Source organism: Rhamphochromis longiceps, linkage group LG1 (assembly GCF_057381845.1).
Source record: "Rhamphochromis longiceps isolate RC_006_pf linkage group LG1, R_longiceps_female_GT1.1, whole genome shotgun sequence".
Lineage (NCBI taxonomy): Eukaryota > Metazoa > Chordata > Actinopteri > Cichliformes > Cichlidae > Rhamphochromis > Rhamphochromis longiceps.
Window position 1 is genome coordinate 12,409,135 of NC_140557.1, and position 21,108 is coordinate 12,430,242.

The 21,108-nt window shown below is 39.7% G+C and overlaps 1 protein-coding gene across 1 annotated transcript in view; it reads left to right on the top strand.

Moving 5' to 3' along the window:
- The first annotated feature begins 5,164 nt into the window (after positions 1–5,164).
- Positions 5,165–21,108, top strand: part of atosa (atos homolog A) — a 36,390-nt gene continuing 20,446 nt past the window's right edge. The window contains exon 1 of the mRNA XM_085383828.1: positions 5,165–6,567. Coding sequence (XP_085239954.1) covers positions 6,537–6,567 — 31 coding nt within the window. The 5' untranslated portion in view covers positions 5,165–6,536. The remainder of the gene's footprint in view (positions 6,568–21,108) is intronic.

The following is a 21,108-nucleotide window of genomic DNA, read 5'->3' on the forward strand; positions in this document are numbered from 1 at the left end:
TTTAATAAAAGCTAGATATTTTAAATGAGAATAAGAAAGAAAAGTATTTCTTTGTGCCCCACCTCTCCCTGTTAATGCCCTACCTGCCCCCCTGGCAACACTTTGCTAGACCCGCCCCTGCACAGTTACCAGCTGTCAGCTACTTAGAAAAGGATCCTGGTGTTATTTTTCTCTCAGAAACAGTTCATAACTTCCCTTCAACTCATTCATGTCACCTAAAAGGTAAACCTGTTTCTCCATCACAGCTCTGATGATTCAGTAAGGACATCTCCTGGTTTCATCTTCATGTTTCCCTCTCACCACATATCCAAACTGACATCATGACCAGCAGCTTTACAGCTGTGGCTCCAGCAAACATCAGCTGATATTAAAAATTAATATTAAATAAATTCTAACAACAGCTGATCAAGCTTAAACGTGCTGCTGTTGTTTAGCGCGACATCCGCTGGTTTTCTCTTTCTGGTGCAAAGTGGGCGATAAACAAACAAGAGAGAAAAGCCGGTCAGCTGATCATTGATCAGTTTCATGATTGAAGTAGAAACAGGAGAGGGAGGGGAGAGAATGAGAGAAGAAGAGACAGCTGTGCAGCGTAAACACAGAATAACTCCAGCTTTGTGTCTTTTTCCATTCTAGCTGAAGTTCGGGACAAACTGTGTTCCTTCTCGGCTCAATACGAAACGTGTAATATTTTCTCTGATTGAGGGACCATTCCATTTTTTAAGGAGCCGTTGGCAACTCTACTAACTAAACGTATGAATAAAATAAAGTTCACTATCAGTAACATCATAGCACCCACCCAGCTGTATAAAAACTCCGTCAAGCTGGCTAGAACGCAGTATGAGTTATTGCAACTGACGGTAAAAAGTCAGCACAACGAAAATAAACTCCACCTAAACTTGGTTTATATCTGACCCAGATAGACTGCAGGTCATAACTTCTTACCTGAAGTTCAGTTCACCTGACACTAGGACCGGCGGCTGCCTCGGGTCTCTCCTCCTGCCTCCCCTTCCCTCATCCACCTGCTGGCCTCTGTGGAAGCCCCGCCATAGCCACCACCAAACACCTGAGTTATTTTTACACATCGACCTGCATCTGGCCAATCCACCACCTCTCATTGTTCATGCCCTTACAAAAATAAATAAAAAATAAGTCACCGGGCATATGCCCGGTATGCCCGATGGCCAGTCCAGTTATGTTAACCTGCAACTCCATACAGCAATGTTACAACTTAGATTATATCTTATAACTCATAACTCTTATGTTAGCTGCCCTCAGTAGCATACTGTCTGATATATTCCATGGCTGCAATAATTCTTTAAGTGTTATTTTTTCCTTGGTATTCTAATTTCACCGAAGTTTACTAAACTCAACAAACTTAATATTACTTACCAGGACATTTATTCTGTCCTCATTTTCTTTCACCGAAAAATTGTTTCCTGCAGTGCTGTCTTTCGAGCTTGGCTCTCCTACCTTTGCTAAGGTGATGCACATAGCGCAGAAGCCGATGCTGCATTCACTTACACTCGGATATCTGAGCTTCACCGTGAAAACATAATCGGACATTTGATATTTGATTGAATTTTATTGTTTTGCCTTTGGGGTGGCACCTGGGGTGGCCGGTCTGGTTGGGGGGGTGGCCTGTGCCCCCCCAGGCCACCCCGCTGGACACGCCACTGCTTTTAACTACTAGGGGTTTTAATCTTGTAGCCGACTGGTTTTTTTTTAAATGCACCACCTGTATCCTGTCACTAGATGGAGCTGTGACATGAATTTTCACAAACAATCATTATTTGCAGTTACAACATCTTTAAAGGAAAAAGAAAAAGAATAACAAAGATTCAGGGTACTGTACTGCAGCACCTACGAAGATAACTATCCCCATCACACTGAGCTGATTTTCTGACCGTGGGCTAAGACGATAAGGCAAATGAGCTTTATATGCATTCAGAAAATGCCCCCATTAGAATCAGCAGGGGCTTGACTGTCTATATTAGCTTAACAGTTTATTGCTAAATTACATCATCAAACAAACTACAGGCCTCACTGTGTTGCTGGTGTTTGAAGGTAATTAAATTGTGCAGCTCAAAATGTCTGCTGACTTTCATTTGGTTTTTAAAAATAACATAGCCAGTTTTCTCAGGGAGAACGGTGATCATAGTGTATTTAAAGCACATTGCAACTTTATGAAGTAGTTTGTTCTGTAAGATGTCAAAGAACAGCATTTTTTTTTTTATTCAGATGTGCTATATTTACATGTTTAATTTTACTGACCATAATTTATGGCTATTGTGCAGACAATTGTATGGGGGATGCCATGGTTTTAAAGAAATGTGTATCTTCAACCATGTGATATGCAACAGCTCCTGGGGTTTTGTCAGGATGGGATGCAGAGCTCCACTATGTTTGACTCAGCACAAACAACAGTTAGTGTTGTCCTCATACATATGTAAACTTTGCTCCTGCTTTGTCGATAAAAGCCCACAATCAATTGGTAAGTGTTTGTTTTATTGTGCAAATGACCCACATTCTCTGGGTCACATGCATCTGGTATCAGAGAGAAAGCACAAATCAGCTGAATTAAAATTTAAAAGGCTTGCAGCTAGGAGTGGATTGATTGTCAAACTCTGGGTTGATACTGTTACCAGTATTTTATGCAACAGTCTGGCTGGCAGTCCATATGGATACTAAAAATTTTTTTATTTTATTTATTTTATTATCCCCACCCTTTATGCAAGAGAAACAAATAAATCTTAGTTTAAAAAAATACCCCAATCTTCATAACTATTGGGTGTCTATATTTAACACTCTGTCAGAGATGTATAACGTTAAATATGATCCTTCTGCTCTAATGGCTATCTTTGGGGTGATACCTCAAGATATCACTTTGCCAAAATACTATTCGAATTCTATTGCCTTTGCTTCACTTATCACAAGGCGCCTTATACTTTTAAGATGGAAGCAGGGAGCTCCTCCCACACATGAACAGTGGCTTGCAGAGCTCATGAGGTTTTTACATTTAGAAAAGATGAGATATACACTGGCAGGTTCAACCACCAAATTTCTTAAGGCATGGCAGCCATTCCTGATGTACATGGAAACATTTAAAATGACCACCTTATCATGACCGGATGCCATATCTCTATATCACTATCATAGTTAACTGTACACTGAATGTCCCTTATACATTTTATTTTTATATTTGTTTGTTGTTGTTTGTTTGTTTTTTGTTGTTTTGTAGGGGTTTCTTTGATTTGTTTGTTTTCCTTCTCTATTTCTGTTATCTTTTTGGGTATTGTAAATACTGAACAGCAAACTACTTTATGTTCAATGTTTTGTTATTAACATGCTGCTGTGACTGAAAATAAAATTTATAAAAAAAACAAAAAAACAAACTCCTTTACAATATTTCAGTCAAAGCCATTTTATTCAACACAAAATTTCTTTGACACAATTGACATTTGTTATCACACCCGTTATCAGATAACCGTGGTTATGTTTGAACTAACATTCCTACTTTCAACAAATAGCTTCATTTTTTTTAGTTTGCAGTATCTTACAATATTTTGCTATCTTTGTTCTGTATCCCAAATAGTGTAATTTCACTAGCAAACTAAAGCCAGGTCTACAGAGTCTGTTCATGAAGTGAATTGTTATTGTTGCCTTTAATCAACACTGTGTTTCATCACAGTGTTGATTAAATCAGAGCATTTTTCCCTTGTCCTCTATTTTCCACCAGAAAGTCAACACACCACATCTTACATGTATCAGGATAGGAATAAAAAATGCTGCAGGTGAGACTGCAACAAAGGAATGAGTGCAAAACTACTGCTTTCACTTAAAAATATCATTAGTTTAATGTATAACATCTTCCTTGACATTGAATGTGAAATTGCTAATCCATGTGAATAACCATTCAGATTTTACAGCAAATTAACTGATTTTCAACACAGAACAACTTTTTTTAATCAAGTGTGCATTTGTATTACCATTGACACTGCTGAAATGCAACTTGTAATTTTAAAAAGCAGTGTCTTGGGTAAAATGTGAGGCATTTAACCTATGCTAATTTCAGACCCCCATGGTGCTCCAGCTGGCTAAACAATGGTTGAAATGGGTGGGGTGGTCTTAACACCTATTTTAAAAGTATTAAAACTATCCCCATGATGACAAAGAAAAACAGTTTCCCATGTCCTTTTTTTTTTTTTTGATTTTTCTTTTCTTTTTACTTTTTTTGGGTGCCAGGACAGTGGGTGAGAAAAACATGACTACTCTTGGGGGAAATACAATTACATTGTTCTTCTGTTACTGCTTCTACTGCACATTTTCTGACAAGAGCTGACTCAGATTTAAAAGTCAGAGGTGGGAGCTTTTTGACCTAGATGAAGACCTTAAAACTACTGAAGCAATGCACAATAAAACGACTAAGATGCATATGGTCTCAATTTTGATTTTTTTTACTCTAATTGTTATAATTTACCCCAGGTTGTGTTACTACTATCCCAGCAGTGAGGCAGGCTATGAACAATAGAACTCCTTGTGTTATGCATCAGGTAATTAATTGCCTGAGAAAGTTGAACAGGTTACAAACATTTCTACTTGCAGTGGGTACATAAGGCTATTTTATGCCAAAGTGTAAGAATCGTGGCCCAAATATTCTGCGAGCTGTAAGTGTTCCAATCACCCCCAGGCTCCCCTACTGTTTTTTTACTTCATTTTTGCCTACTCTTTGGATTTCTTGCCTTAATGCCTAAAGTCACCTCTCATTACCAGCATCTGACTGTGGGGAATCTTCAAGTGTCATCCATGCCTTATAAAATGTTTCGCTTTTAACCTTGAAACTCTCAACCTATAGCTTAAACATTTCGAGCTATTTAAACAAAAACAAAAAAATCAAGTTCTATTAACCATCGCCTTTGTTAAAAAACACCGCAGGGGAGTTTCTACGGAGGAAAAAGACGTAGTGAGCCAAGGGTTACTGTTTTCCAGAAACTTCTGAGTGAGTTTAGATGACTGCCATCCAGTTTGTAGCCAACTAACATATAACAGCATCTCCAAAAATAATCTTGGCCTTGTTTAGGTTGAAGCCAGAACAAAATGTCCACAACGGAAAAAAAGACGAACCCTCACGCGCGCACGTGAACGCGCACCGAATTCCTCTGACCAATCAGCATTGGGAGAGAAGCCCATCTCTTGTGCGTCCTCGTCTCCGCTCGGACTTTTTAATCGCTGTTTGTCTTTCGGAAGTGAAAAGGCACGCTGCTGGGCTTGTGTTTTTTTTTTAAATCTACATTTTTTAGCCACACATGGCGCGACTTCCTCAGAAGTTTTGGTACCACTTCTAAGTTGGCGGTTGCTATGGCTGCGAGTTCATGCGAGGCTGGTAGAGAGGGAAGTGACGAGAGGCACTGTTGTTGGGACACGTGACTAGAGCTGCACTGATCTGTTTTGACAAGCAGCGGGGAGGGAAGTGAGGCAGACTGTAAAGCATCACGACTAGGAGGACTCACTGTTCCTTTCATCTGCATTTCGCCTGAATAATATCAGTACCGACCTAGTCCTCTAGTTTTAGTAGTCAGCTGGTGTCAGCGCCCTGACAACAACGGTTGCTCCTTAAAAATAGAAAAAAAGCTTGTGGGAAACGTCGCCGTCGTCCCCGAAGCGTTCGGTCGGAGTCGGACTATTTGTTGTCGGTTTGAAAAGTTTTAATGAGGATCACAAAGGAAGTCTGTACAGGTGGCGTTTCTAACGCAAAGTAGATGGCGACGATTCGAGCTTTGTTGACGGGCAGAAAGTGCACTATGTCCGTGTGATTATCGCTGGTTATCGTTTCGCGAGAGGAATGATAACGCTGAAAATGTTCTCGTCTTAGCAGAGAAAAATACCGAGACCGCCCGTCATCGGTATTAGCAGCTGAGCCGTGGCTACCTGTGCTACATTACTGGGGGGTTGGGGATGTTTGCGAGGTCGTCGTCACTAGCACCAGCTTAACAATACAGAAACAGTAGGGGTTATATAGTTGGTTGAGTTTGCTTTCTGAATAGCAGTGCTGAGTTAGCAAATCCCCCGCGTCTTGGTAGTTAGGAGCCAGCCTTACACAAACGGGGACACCGAAATGAACCACGACTTAACTACGGTTCAGGTGGTGGAATTTGAGACTAGCTGCAAGAGTAGCCGGCTTGCTAGTTAAATTATTTGCAGTCAGAACGGCTAGGCGCAACCAAGCAGACTGACAATCCTTACGCTCACTGTAAGTGGCACACGCTATCTGTTATCTTTGTGTTTGACAATACAGCGCGACTGGATGGGAGCAGACAGTAGCATGCTAACAAAGCAATGCTTTGTTGTTGGATAGGGGGCAGTTGGCACCAACACGCAGGCTTCACAGCTGATATTATTGCTTAGGTAACGCAGCAGCTCTCAGTCACAGAGAGGGGTTTAAGGGGGGCAGACGCCCGTTGTGTGTGCTGTCCAGGCTAGGTGTGTTAGGAAAAAAGAAGACTGGGAAGATCTCTGCAGGAGCACCTGAAGGCAACCTGATGACACTGGACAACATGAAGCCCGAGCGAGGTATGTGTGCCACCAGAAAAACACGCATACACAGACATATATTTATAATGTATCTCCCTGGGGTGGTCAGTGTTTGGGTAAGTTGTGCATTTCCGGCTTTTTAGTAGACTGACTGTACCCATTTCCCCGAGAGAAGAATCAGGTCAAAGAATTATGTAACAGCTGGTCAGCCTGGTCACTGGTTATTTGAATTAACAGATCCTGACTTGGGTAAATGAGTACGTTTGTGTGCAGTAAAACACACATTTGTTGCTCTAATTTACAATGTTAACCCTGTCAGCTGTTTTATTTCCTCATTTTTTGCATCAGCATATAGCCTGCAGCTCTTGTTTTGGTAGTCTCTTGCACTGGGCTGCTGCAAAATATTCTTGACACCCACCCTGTTGTGGAAATAAAGCTCCTGCCTTATGCTCTGCAACCTGTTTACAGCTCACTGTATCTGCAGCAAGAGGTAAAACAGGGACGGAGGGGGACATCCTTGTTTCTTTCAGTGTGATTATGCTAATTATACCATTGCATCAATTTGCAAAGGGTAACTCGGTGCCTAAATCTCTGCCCTCAGACTGTTAACAATAGGTTTTGTGTAAGCTCCTTTATTATGTTAGTTGAATTATTCACTAACTAAATGATTCATTTGGTGACTGAGTGGTTGTTTGTGTCCCAGAGTTGTGGTTGCTTGAATTTGTGGAAATTCCAAAATAGCACCATACTTGGGAGCAGTGAAGGCTGACTGTTTTCAGCCAGTTATAGTCTTTGTGTTTACATATGTTGTGAAACTGCAGACAGGCTGCTGACTGGTTTGAGTGGGCTCTTACTTAAGCACGATATGCAGATAATAGGACCCTTACACCGCACAGTAAACATGTGCCCCACAAGGGCATAGGCTTTTAATCCCAGCCTTACCTTTCCTTGCCTGTAGGATCCTTTATATAGAAACACAGAGCCAAACATTTGTGGGATGTGCTTTGCCAGAGTAAAGGGCACACTGGTTGACATAGTACAGTGTAATTATAGCCTAATAATGCAGCACAGCATACTAGGTCAACTAAACAGCCAAAAACAAACCTGCTGGTGCAATTGATTTACAAATAATCTGTATGCGTCTTCCTGCCTTGTGCAGGCCAGTAGATTGAGAGCTGTTGGCCTAAAACACATTTCTACAGTGCGTCTGTTCTTTACCCTTCATGGATTATCGCTGTCATGTTCTAATTATGAAACCCTGTGCCAGTAGAAGCTGCACCACAGCAGCAGCTCACCATTTGACTGGCAGATACCGTGGTGCTATTGTTATTTTGAACATACTGTGCTGTTCTTGTGGTGGAGATGCCAGATTGCTTATAGGCTAGATGCCTTCTTTTTCTTGCTTCATTTCTCAGAGAAGGGACTGCAGTGGAGAAGAGAGGAGCTGTTTACTCAAGCAGCGTTTTCACACCTGAACTCTGGACACTGTCAGAGTAATTAGGACAGTCACTATCCACAAAGCTGCCCTTTATCACATGAAGGAGACAGCATGAGATAGTCTCTGGACATTTACCTTGGGGATGTTGTCACATGGGCTCAGAGTTTCATCAGGAAAGCTGCTTATTGGGATTGGGATTTATTTTCTTAAATGCACATCAAATGTCTAAAAAATAAAAGTTCAGTGATATAGCCCATATTGGCTTTAAAGATGATCTACTAACAATAAAGAGAGTAGCACAAATTAGTCAACTTGATGAAGGAGCACGTAATCTACTGTCCAAAATAATGCATGCTAGCACAGGTTTTATGCATTACCTCGGTTACTGTGCATAATACCTGCATTGTTCTGGATTTTATTTTTGTTTTTAACCTGAATACCTTGGGAGGCAGAATCAGACATTAATCTGAAACACTTTAATCCATAAATAAGTTCATTTGCGATGTCGCAGAGCTGTGTGTGCATGTGCACTCCTGAGAAAAACCACACAAAGCATTGTGTGAGCTCTGGAGTTCTCATGAAGGACTCATCTCTGCATGGCTGAAAACCTGAAACTCAGTGACATGGTACAGGGAAGCTTTGGCACCACATTTACATCATTAAGCCATTCACTCATGCCAGTACAAACTCATTCTGATAACATTTCTAAATGATTTACTCTGAGCATCATCTATCACAGCCACATCAGGAGAAAAAATAAGACAGTGTCACAAACCTTATTAAACAACATTTGTGTGGTACATTTAAATAATTTCTTAGCAAAATTTTGCACTGTGAAAGTCAAACTGTTACAAATACACGGGCAATAAGGCAAGCAGGAAAATCAACCATGTCCCTGCTTTCAGTAACAAAATTTATACTGCACCTATTCAGTAAATGCTGACACTAGCTTTTTACTGGTAAAAGAGGGCTTTGCACTGCTGCTGATTGTCAGTAAATCTGACCCCTTGTGTGGGGAAAGACCTTCAGGCTATTGAAGGGCACCAAGGTCAGACTGAGAGTTCCTAGGAGTGCCTTGCTTTGTAAGTCCAAAAGAAAAAATTGAACAAGTCCAGACACATCTATTTCACACTGTCTCAAGTAGGGCTGTTCGATTATGGCAAAAATGGTAATCACGATTATTTTCACTGAAATTGAGATCTCGATTATTTGACGATATTTATTTAACCCTTTAAGACCTACCATAGAACCAAGTCCACCAGAGCTTACCGTATATTATTTTTTTACATGTTGTAGTGCCATTTGTGGGAGCATTTCAAGTTGCTATACATCAATACAACTGTTATAGCCCATATTTTAATAATATGTATGCATTAAGTCCATAGTAACTACATTAATTGCAAAAAAGTGCAATAAGCTACAAAAAAATTGAAAATCGTTTTTGTTTTTTTTTTACATATATTTCTACTTGGAGAAATTTAAGAGGTTTGTCCCTCAAAACTTTAAATACAAAAAAGTTGCAAAAAATAGTTTACAACAACAGGAACTTTATTTTGAGTGTCTTCATAGTTTTATTTTGGAGATACAGCAATTTTTATATACTGCAGGAAAAACAAAAAAACAATCCTATGATGCAAATTTGCAAAGAAAACAGCAGGTGCATCAAAATAAACTATTTCCAGCAGTGCAATTCGAGTTCTAAGCATCCCAGAAACTATTCAGAAAAGTCAAACATGACTTATAAAAACACCAGTATAGGCTTTTAAGGCCTACAAGTAAAAAACGACATTTTCCGCGAATATGGCGTCACTTCTGGTTTTGGACGAACAGCTGATCGGCTCGGCAAAGCGTGTTTCTGGAATATTATGTTTTTGTTCCTGCAAGCGCTTTTTATGCAATTTTTTGCAAAGCTTTATGTGGAAGGAAACCGTGACTGAGGACAAGCTGATGGTATAAGATGTAAGTTTCATATGCAAAAAAAATTATTGCGCTAGCTTACATGGTTCAGGTTCTACAGGGATTTAAAAATAGTTACACAAAACGGAGCGTGCTGCTCTGACCGGCTTTAAAGGGTTAACAATAACAATGTATTGAATAATGACTTTAAAAAATAATATAAAATAGTGTCCAAATACTGATAACAGTGCAAATGTTTGCAATATAAGAAATAAATGAAAAATATAAACATCTATGTTTAGTGAACTTTGCAGTGTTGCTCTGTGGTGCAGCTACTACACCGTAGCAAAGTTTACACACTGTGTCTACTTGATCCACGTCTGACTCCGCGAACCCATAATGTTTCCACACCACTGAAGTTTTTGGGGGTTTTTTACCTCTCTTTTCAACCAACGGCAGTCACTCTCCTCTCCAAATAACTTCTGCTTAGCTTTCCGAGCTTCCCTTGGGTCCTCTTAATTGTTGTGACACGTGTTCGAAATGCAGAGAGGTGCGCTCGATTTGCCACACGGAGCAGCGCGAGAGTAAAGCTTGAGGGAGGTGCTAATAATCGGCTCAGTCATTTTTAATGATCGTTGAAAGCCCAGATCGTAATCGTGATTAAAATTCGATTAATTGAGCAGCCCTAGCCTTAAGTTGTACTGCCTCTGACCTCCTGATCAGCTTGGCGGAAAAAGTCATACCTTCTGGGGAAATGATAAGATGTTTTTCTGTGAGTTGAGCTATGAGTCAGGACACCATGTGTGTGAGTGTATGTGGGTGTGAGAACAGAGTGAGTGTGGCACAGTATTCAACAGATTGCTGTTGGCCCTAATAAGCGCTGTACCGTTGAACCATGTGGCTCAACTGACAGCTTTTACAGGTGCCATAAAGAACAGCTTTGGAAAACTCCAGAACCATATACACTAGTCGGGGGGGAAATGGCTTTTTGTATTGTTCCAAACTGTTGCTGCTTAAGTGTGGTAAAGCTGGGTTTTAAAAAGACATAAGTTTTCTTTGTGTAGCAGAGGAAAGCACGATTCAAAACCACTTTGGAATTGTTTATGGTATAAAATCCTCCGTTTTGCTCAGCTGTGGCCTTTTTCACTCTTAGATGAGTGGAGGCTCATTACAAATAAAAGCTGATTTGCATTAGATGTTGACTAGGGATCATATAGATGAGTAATGAGCAAGTTTCCTTATGCCCTCAACCACAGCTCTCATTGTCCACTTTTCAAACAGTATAGTCTGAGATGATCTCAGAGCTAGTCATGTCGGACTTAGTCAGCTGGCAAGCCTCAGTTCTGCATTTGTGCTCTCTATAATGCTACTTGGTGTGTTTGTACACCAGTGCTTCCAGTTGAAAGAGGAGTCGAGTACAAGTCCACCTTCCCCCACCCTCCAGGCTCGTACCACTGCCTGCCTTCTGCCATACGTTCAGCCAGATTACAGCTGCCTCGAGATGTCCCCAACACTTGCCAGCGGATCAGCGTCTACACTCTCACTGATGAGAGACCTAGATAACGCCGAGCGACATGCACTGTTGTCCCGTATAGCACCTGTCTAGTCTCGTGCTGTCTTTGCATCCTCCTCAGCTGTGATTTACCTCCACAGCAGGAGGCTGACACAACAGGTGCTCTCTTCTGTTTTACTCCTCTCACACAGTTGGAGCCATCATTGTCTTTTTTAATTTATTTACTCATTTATCTACCGAGCTTCTGTTCTCAACATGTTTTAGCTTCAGTGAAGTCCAAAGCTATTTGGACAGAGTTTCTGTATTTTTTTTTCTCTAAACACCATCACAATAGATTTGAAATAAAGCAATTATGATGAGATTGTGTGGAGAAGTGTAGATGTCTGGCTTTAATTCAAAGGGTTTAATAAAACGATTAACCATTTAATTTCATTAAATCAAATTCAGTTTTATTTGTATAGCACTGAATCACAGCAATAGTCATCTCACTTTATATAGTAAAGTAAAAAAAAAAATCTGGCCATTTATGCATTATCCCTCCTGATTGTAAGGCACCTGAAAACTAAAAATATGAATATATTCAATACAAAACTACTTTATTGTTTTTTTTATTTTAAGGAATGTTTGTTCTCTTTGTCTGTTTTTTTTTTTTTTTTTTGTTTGTTTGTTTTTTTAACCTGGGGATATTTCTTCTGTCAAAGTCTTGCAGCTGGAATTAATTTTATCTTCTAAGTGCTTTTCCATATTGCCTTTTCAATACAACAAAACAGCCATTTGCTGACCCAGCTGCAATGAACATGGATATTGGACTGCCCATTGTACACCCAGCTTTAGAGCTGCCTTTCGCAACGAATACCATTCAGCTGTGAGTTACTATCCTGGCCCCTGGTGTAATCAGCCTAAATCAATGCTGTTGTGACAGGTTTCACTGTAAGTAGCCTAGCCTTGCGGTCGTATGGGATTGGGCACCCACTCCTCCCAGACCAGTAATGCTCTTACATAATGCTTGAGCATTTTATTAAGAACACCAAACCTTTATCTGGACTTAAATGCAAGTGTGCTCTTACCTTGTATGTACATTCTGTGTGTGCATATATAGACGTGAAGTTTAAGATTACTACTTTAAAGAGCTTTATCCTCACGCAGACATAAAAGCAGGAACATTTAGCCCAGCCACTTTGTTAACCCGCACTGTTAACACGCTTTTTGGACAATCAAAAATACAGAGTCCACAATTGGCCCTGGACTGGCTGAAGCAGTAAGTAGCAGCATGGGTCATATTTCTACTGCCAGTGAGTGATGTCATTGCTTGTTTGTTCGTCACATCCTCCCGCCCCTGTGGCTCCTCATAGCCAACCAGCAGCCAGCTCTGCAGGAACAGGAAGAGCCATCTGGGCCTGGTGATTTTTCTTGGTGGGGGTGGTGTTGTGGTGATGGTGGTGATGTATGTGTCTCTTTGTCTCTGTGCATTTAGTTTCTTTGTTTTTAGTTCTATCTGTCACTGATTACTGATCTGTTTAGTTTGTCTCCCTTTTATACTTTTAGGGTTTAAAAAAAAAAGAAAAGAAAACTAGATGAATTCACTAAAATCTAAATTTACCCTTTAGTATAAGCTTTTGAATTGATGGAGACAAGCTAAACAGCATTAATGCAGTAAACAAACCATGTTTCTATGTATAGGAACTTAATCTCCATGAAAAATCAAATCTGGGTGGTGCATCCTTCCTTCCACTTCAAGTTTTAATCCCTGATGTGACATAACAACCTCGCTGTTGCACTATAAGCTCTGCGGGATGAGCCCTGTTAGCTTGAAAAGCACAAAAATACAAGGCACTCATGCTTGTTAGAAATATTTAGAGTATCCATTCATTGGTTTCTGAGTTATTTCTGGAACTGAGAAACCAAAATGACAGCTTCTTGTTAATCTCAGCGGTGTTTGGAGACAGTATGTTAAGGGATGTGTGATTATCACTCTTCTGCCAGGTCTGAGAGGAGGGAAAACCTCCTGGCAATTACTTTTCTTTCTGACTTCCTTGCTCCACTGGTTTTCTTTTACTTCTCCTATCTCCCTTTTCTCTCCTCCCCATTTTCTCTCCACTCCTCTGTATCATATCACATATAGACCTCAGCGTTTAACACCCCCACCTCCACTATCTGCTGATAATATTGAGAGAAAAAACATATTGACAGAAATAGGGCTACCTTGACTTACTATTTTATACACAAGAACTAAATACCTGACAGTGTACCATGTATCTTTACAGGCTTCTCAAAGAAGGCATTATGCAAATATTTGTATGTGTAATAATGCAGGGAGTTCAGGAAAAAGTCATCATATTGACTGGCAGTCAGAGTGACTGTGTCATAAAGCAAATGCAAATTAAATTTGCATTTCATGCTGATATGACCAGAAAGTCAAGAGTGGCCAATGAGTCCAAATCTAAATTTTATCTTTATGAGAGCTTCTGTGTGTAAATTACATTGTTCGTATTCCAGGCATTGCATATAAAAACATTTTCTCGACTGTGTTTCATTTAAAGGTGTGCTGGTCAAGATAATTCCCATTTGTGATACAGTGCAAACCTGGGGCTTGGGTGTCTGCTCACAATCCAATGCCAGTATTGCATTTGATAGCTGTTTTCCTCATTGTAAGAGACAGGGAATCTTTTATATGTTTTAAGGCAAAATCAGGATCAACCTCAACAGCGCTGTTTTATCTTAATGAAATAAAATGAGGAATGAACAGATTTCAAAGTTTGTTCAGAGAATGTATTTATTTGTAAGTAAAATAATAAATGACAGCAGGTCCATGATAAATGCAGTGGAAAAAAAAAGGGTGATATTCGCATAATTGATTAACGCAGTCTGATTAGGCTTCTAACACACATGTACAAAACGTGGAAATGATGGGAAACATCTTATGTGAAATAATGTTTAATCGAATCCCAGCATGAGCTGCAGTGATCCAGTGTCCTTCTTGCCTCTACTTTATGTAACTTCTCTCAGACCAAACATAACAAGTGGAAATGAAAATTAGTAGAACTAGTAGTAGTAAGTTAAAAAAATATGCAAAAATACAAGTGAAATGCCTCCAAACTGCTATGCTGTTAGTTCTCCTGATAGCTCCTGCTGCCACATTGCAAAGTAAACACAAAACAACACAGAGCACTGAATAGTTCAGCCCAACACGTCGTCACCAATACCTGATCCAGCTAAGATCCAATCCAAATCTTATAGCAGTATAAATATTCCATTCTCTAACCAGTGTTTATAAAATCAAAACCTCTACTGTCAGTTGCCATCATTTTTGTTTTGTTTTGTTTTTCGACTGGTTGATGTTTAATATAGCCTCAACAGTCCAGAGTGAATCAGAAGGCTTTTGAATCCTCTTGAAGGGTTTAATTTCTGTTACCAGACACCACATATCTTTGGTTGCAAAGAGTCTTACATAAGCACCACTTTAATCAAGTTCACACACCACACACCTCACTGGCTTCTCTGTTCCCATGCTCACTGTGTGCTGTTGTGGTCAATTACTAAAAGACCAAAGTAGGTGACTCAGAAATGAAATGTCAGATGACACTATTAAGACACAAAATACAAATAAATAAAATAAAATAAATGCATTGTTTTCTGTGACTGTGATTCTGTCGACTTATCAAATTATTAGATGCAACTTTTTTTTCTTTCTTTTGTAAATTTAATTGGGTTCTTCTCTCTCATGTGACCTCTTCTTTTAGAGTAATGAAATAATGGGTACACATACACAAACACACAGACTCCCGGTGTCTGTTAATGGAGAACACCTTCGGGGCTCTTTGTGGAGGCGTTAAGCACATTGTTTATTAACCACAGTGTTAGGTTGAGTTAATTTGAAACTCATCACAACTACCCCCTCTCCTTAACTCTATTGTCTCATCTCAGTTCTTTCAGGCCAACAACCAGGCTATCTAATGAGTCAGGTGATTCCTTATCACTCCAAACATTGCTTCATCCTCCCAGCAAACCAGCTGACAGTCACTCTTTCCTGCTCAACTGCGTTATTGTTCTTTTCACCTTTGCTCGACAGGCTTTAGTCGTTAGATTTTTTTTTTTCATATAGGTATATGCTTTTAATGAATGCTGTTGAAATTTGCTGTCAGGAGCTGTAACCTTGCCCTTTCCTACCAGATTAATCATTCTGTATAACCCTGCCAGCAGTAAGGCAAAGGTTTAAAGCAACTGTGTCAGCTTTAGCCTTTTGATTCTTTGTCCACAGCAGCTATTTCCAGTCTCCAACCAAATCAGTCTGGCCCACTTTTTACACAGCCTTTGGAGCTACACTGCTCGGGTTGCTTAATTCAGACTCCCCTTTCTAGAAATTGACACTAGCAGCACAGGAGGGGTCAAAGGCCTGTGCATTTGCGTTAGACAGGGTAGCTCTGATTACAGAGAGAGGCTGGGTTGTCCCACTGCCCTAGTGTCCTGTCACTGCCAGCATTCAGCTTGCTGAAATTTAATAGTGGTCTTATGTGGAGTGAATATAACCGTAAAAATTACCAGGATTTTGTTTTGTATTTTAAATTTATCATAAAAATGATAATGTTTTCATCTTCATTCCAGCACATCTAGTATACTATCAGGCTGCGTGTTTGTAGTGTTCGGGAAGTAATGCAAGATAAGAATCCGAGTAGATGTAAAGTAGACTCTATAGTGTACATTTAAAGGCTACGTTAGAGAGGTCTACTTAACTGTTGGCCCCACTGGAGCTTAGCAATTCTCACTTTGACCACTGCCCACCTTGTCCACTATTGCTGTACTTACTCCACTCCAGTTCAGGTTAGATAACAGATATTAGTTAGACAGTGAGGTTGAAAAGAACCACTCTTGCTTGAATAACAGAGGCTTTGTGCCTCACAGCTCCAGTGTGTGCAAATAAGGTCAAACAGGATACTGCAGAGAGTTGAGGTCAAAAAGGGCACCGTGGAAGGGTACACCGGACCTTTAAAGATACTGTTATGGATATTTCAGGTGAAATCGGGGGGTATTTGGAGACCTCCAGGAAGAGGTGATTAATTATTATTACTAAATGTCACAAATGCCTGTCTTTTGTTAAATCTCATGAAATTTTACTGTACTTTTCATTCTGCTTAACTGTTGTTCATTCTGCTGCATTTACACCAGGAAGCTGCCCAGTGTAACCAGTCTTATACAGTTAGCTGCCAAGCAACTCATTTGAATAATAAGGGGTTTAAGTACCTTACTTAAGGACTTCAGTTGCTATAGTTGTCAAAGATGAAGGGAACATACTGCATCTCATTTTTAACCCTGGATGTCTGTACAGGATTTGAATTTACACATTTGTATTCACTGGCTAGCCAAGAGTGTGCAGATTTACAGTTCAGAAAGGCTGTAGAAGCTGAATTTGCCAGTCGGTATAGTTATAGCTGCGTTAATTACTGTGGAGGTTCAGTGAAATCCTGCAGACTCATTACACTCCATCAATTGCAGTTACCTAACCACAATAACCTGCCATTGTTACTGGTTCTTTCATCATCCAGTATTGACCTAATACTGTAAGAAAGCTGAACAGATTTGTGTGTATGAACAGAAGTTTTCTTGGTTTTGAACTCGGTGACATACAGTTTTGTTCTCATTAGCCAAATGAGAAATATCCACCTGTAAGTTGGACATGGAGATGAGGATATGTAAAGTAGTAAAGTCGAATAGTAGCAGTTTAGACAAGATGCATAGCTCTTTATAGCTCTTTTATAAAATAAAAAAGCCTGAAGTTAACCTTCTGCACCTCAGCTCAGATTAGGTTTGTTTGTTTAGTCCTTCGGAGTCCAGTTAAGCTTCACAATGGTGATTTTTTTTTTTTTTTTTTCCCATGAGCTCAGAGGTTGTTTATCATGTAACATCAGTAGTATGTTACTCAGCTACTAAACAACAGCTCTTGTTTTATGTCTGACAATAATGGGTGTGATAGAGAGGACAAGGTGGGGTGCCAGTCTGGGTTGTGCATGTGTTTGTGTGTCTGTGTGTCATTTGTCTGTTGGCAGTTGGAGAATAAAAGCTGAGTTCACAAAGAAGGGTTCTCCTCAGCTGTAGTGGGACTAAAGTCCCTTAGCCAATCAGAACTTGTTGCTATGTCTCATGTGAATCTGCCCCTTTGTGTTGTTAGTGGGAGAGGGACACACACACATTACAGAGTCCATAGTTTAAAGGAAAGTGGGAGCATTTTCAGAAAGGCAGAGGAAAATCCCAATATAGTCTTTGTAAAACTAGTAGTTGTCAACAGAGTCCAAGGTTTAGTGGTGAGATACATTGGCAGCCAGCTTATTGATGAAATTTAAAATACCAGGGTCTCTCACTCTGTTAGTAAAAAACTAAAACAACTGTGATTTGTTTTGTTTTTAAAATTGAAGCTGGAGTTCTTTCTTTATGAGAGATCTTTACCATTATTTACAGCCGCTGGCAAAAACATGCCGGTTTCTTGGCAGACTTCACCACTTCCAGTGTTTTGTAATCTTGTAACACAAGGCAGACAAAAGCAGGAAAGGTGAGCTGGCAGTGATGTGTGATTCATGTTTTAAAACGCTATGGAAACACAGCTGACCCTGTTTATTACAAGTGAAGTTAAGCAAAGCAACAGTCCTCTGCTGTTTTACCGCAGAGATGGAGAGTAAAAGCTCTGTCTGTATAGCGATTCACATTAGAGTACCATAAACGCTGAGGATAACATGCACAGCGACCTAGAGAGGGCTCAGCACTCACAAAGCGAGCATGATCACATAAACAGCTTAACTGTCATAACAGAAACTCATAATGTGCAAAGCAAGGCCGTGGCATAGAGCACCTCACTGCACCCTTACAGAGCACAGCTGAAGCGTTAACTGTCACTTGCGAAGACACATATTGGCGCAGATCATTGCTACACAGAGACACTCTTCAATCACCGTGACGGGAATCTTTAACACAATTTTCCTGTTGCCTTGGTAACACGTGTCCCACCCACCTTTCTTCCCTGGTCAGCAGTTATGATCATTGATCACAGTCTTCTTCCATTCCCAGGTCAGTCAGCCAGGAGGAAAATGACTAAGACCATATCTGTTTTTCTTCCGTTTGTGTTGGAAGTTGTTTTTGTTTGTTTTTAATAAGAAAAGCGGAGGTTATTTATTGCTACAGAGCCTGTGTGGTTATTGCTGGTTCTTCTTTTACAGGAAATTTAGCAAGATTGAAGCTTTTAGATTTCTTACATGGGTGCACTGTGTTCGGGAGCACTTTTAAAACTGGCAGATGTTGAGAAATAGATATAGTACAGCTTCTTATTTTTCACTGGTGAACCTCTTTAAAAATTTTGTCATCTGTATCTGATAAATGTTGTTAATTCAGTTGTCTGAAACCATGTGCATCACAGTGTTGTTTCCTTAGAATTTCCCACGATGTTACAGTTTTTGGTGATACTCCAAGCTTCTTGTTAGCTCGTGATATGTGGTACATGGCATGGGGGTGGTTTTTTGGACCAGCTTGTGAAGTTATACAAGACTGTTCCCTCTATCCAGATGTTTGACTTTTTTTGTTTTTGTTTTTTGGCTTTAACTTGTAACCCGGTCCTGTGGTTGTGTGTTACTGTCCCAGTGTGAGTAATGGTAATTTTAGATGAAAGCTGTAAACCAATATGCTGTCCCAGTCAAAAAGTGATAAAGTTTTTGATCTACAGTAACTAAAATTAAAGGTTATTATTTTGTTTCATGGGCTCGTTGGGATTTAGTGGTAGTACTTTTTGACTGTGTTGTGTTGACTGGCAACAAAGTGTCAAAGTATTTGGGTCAACCAAAACTGTTTTAAATCCAAACTCCTGTTTTTGTTCAGCACAAGTATTTATTTTTTTTTTATAACCAAATTCACGCATCAGCATTACAGGATATATCATAGTTTCGCAACACTTCACCAATATAATGTCTTTAATGCAGAGGAATAGAAACAGTCATTGGTACTGTGGATTTTTGATGAGTTTTCTGACAGTTTACTGGAGAAAACCTTTTTAAAAAAAAAAGTGCAAGGGTGACATCACCATGTGGAATAAATGCCTGGTCCAAACAGCCTATATTATATGAAAGGTCTCCTTTTTACCTACATCTTGATACCCAGCTCATTTCTAGCTGTGATATTCACTATACTTTTCTAATGTAGTTATTTTTAACGCACAGAAACTTGTGTTATTGCTGTGAAATGGAGAAACAACATTGTTGTTCATATATATATATATATTATAGTTTGGAAGTATTGCATATTGGTCAAACAATATTAAGACCTAAGGCAGTTTTTCCAAATCCTTGGGAGTTTGAGAATACAGAAAGGCCTCGTTCACAGAGGATCTCCGGATTTCCCTTTGCAATTTGTTGCCTGTTCAGCTTGTGTCAGTTTTCTTTTGGCATAAACTAGTAGGTCCCTCTTAATCTCTTACAAAGCTTTAAAGTGGAACATCTGTATGCCATGACAGTTGTGTTCAGTGCTTTGTTCTCATTTTCTAACTCATACATGAATTATTCCTTTACTTGGAGACAGTTGGTCGTTCACATTGTGGAGATCATCTAACTCTAAGACAACATTGACGTTTCTAACATGAGAGCTTCATGACTCATGTAATGAAAAGTCGGAGCTGACTACAAAAACAGACACTTGCTTTGTGACTTCTTGTTTGGGAAGAATAGTGAAGGTCTGTTTTGGTTCTTTTTTGTTTTTTATATTAGATTTCGGGACAGATAGTCGTGATCCTTCAGATGTAAAGCGAAATAGATATAATTAATTTGGTCTTGTAAAAACCACCTGGTCTCCAAATATAATCAGTCACATTGCAGAATTATGGAACAAAAGGGGGGGGGGCAGCCTTGTGAACAATTCCCATAGTGGTAGAAATGCATTCGCAAGAGCTGCTGACATTTCAAAACTGCCACCTGCTTTGCCACCAGTGCATTTGTATACTTTAAGGCTGAAAAGCATGCCTTCATTTTTTTTGAGGTAGTTGCACAGTGGACATCAGGCTGCTTGCATAAGCATAGCTTTGTGGTGGACTTCATGGGAGTCCCTGTAGAAATAGTCCACAAAGTTGTCTGTACTGTGATACTTGTACAGAGTTAGCTCAGCATAACAGTTATAATATGTAGAAATCAAAAGGAACAGAGAACTGCATGGATGTCAGCATTTTAACAAGTAACTTGTGGCTGTTAGAACTTTTCTCACACTTTTGAAATACTGATGATTATTCTTATCTTTTAATAGCACATGACTTCAGGCACTCTCTACTTTAGCAGTTTCTAATATGGGTTTTCATAGCAGACACCATTACAAAGTCATCAAATAGTTGGTTGTGGGAACCTTCACTTTGAAATAAGAGTGAGAAAAAAACAGAAAAGGAGTGCTTACCAAGTTGTGTCTATATTTATCACACTGGGGGCTGCAGTAAAGGCATTTAGCATAGAAGAACTGTCTTGTAAAAATGCAGCTGTGAGTGTGTCTTTATATCTCTATCGGGACTGCAAAATTCTTGATTTCAAAAGAGAGCCTTGGTGTTTTTTACCATTCAAAATCCAGAGGACAGTTGTGTCCAGATAATGAAAATTTTCATTTTGTAATGTCTTTTGAGCATTGTTGGGTTTGTTGAGAAGCAATGATGGTGCTTTGTTAGATGAAGGTTATGCTGTGCACCAGTAGTGCATAATGTCACATGTTGTGGTGCTGCTTCCTTTGG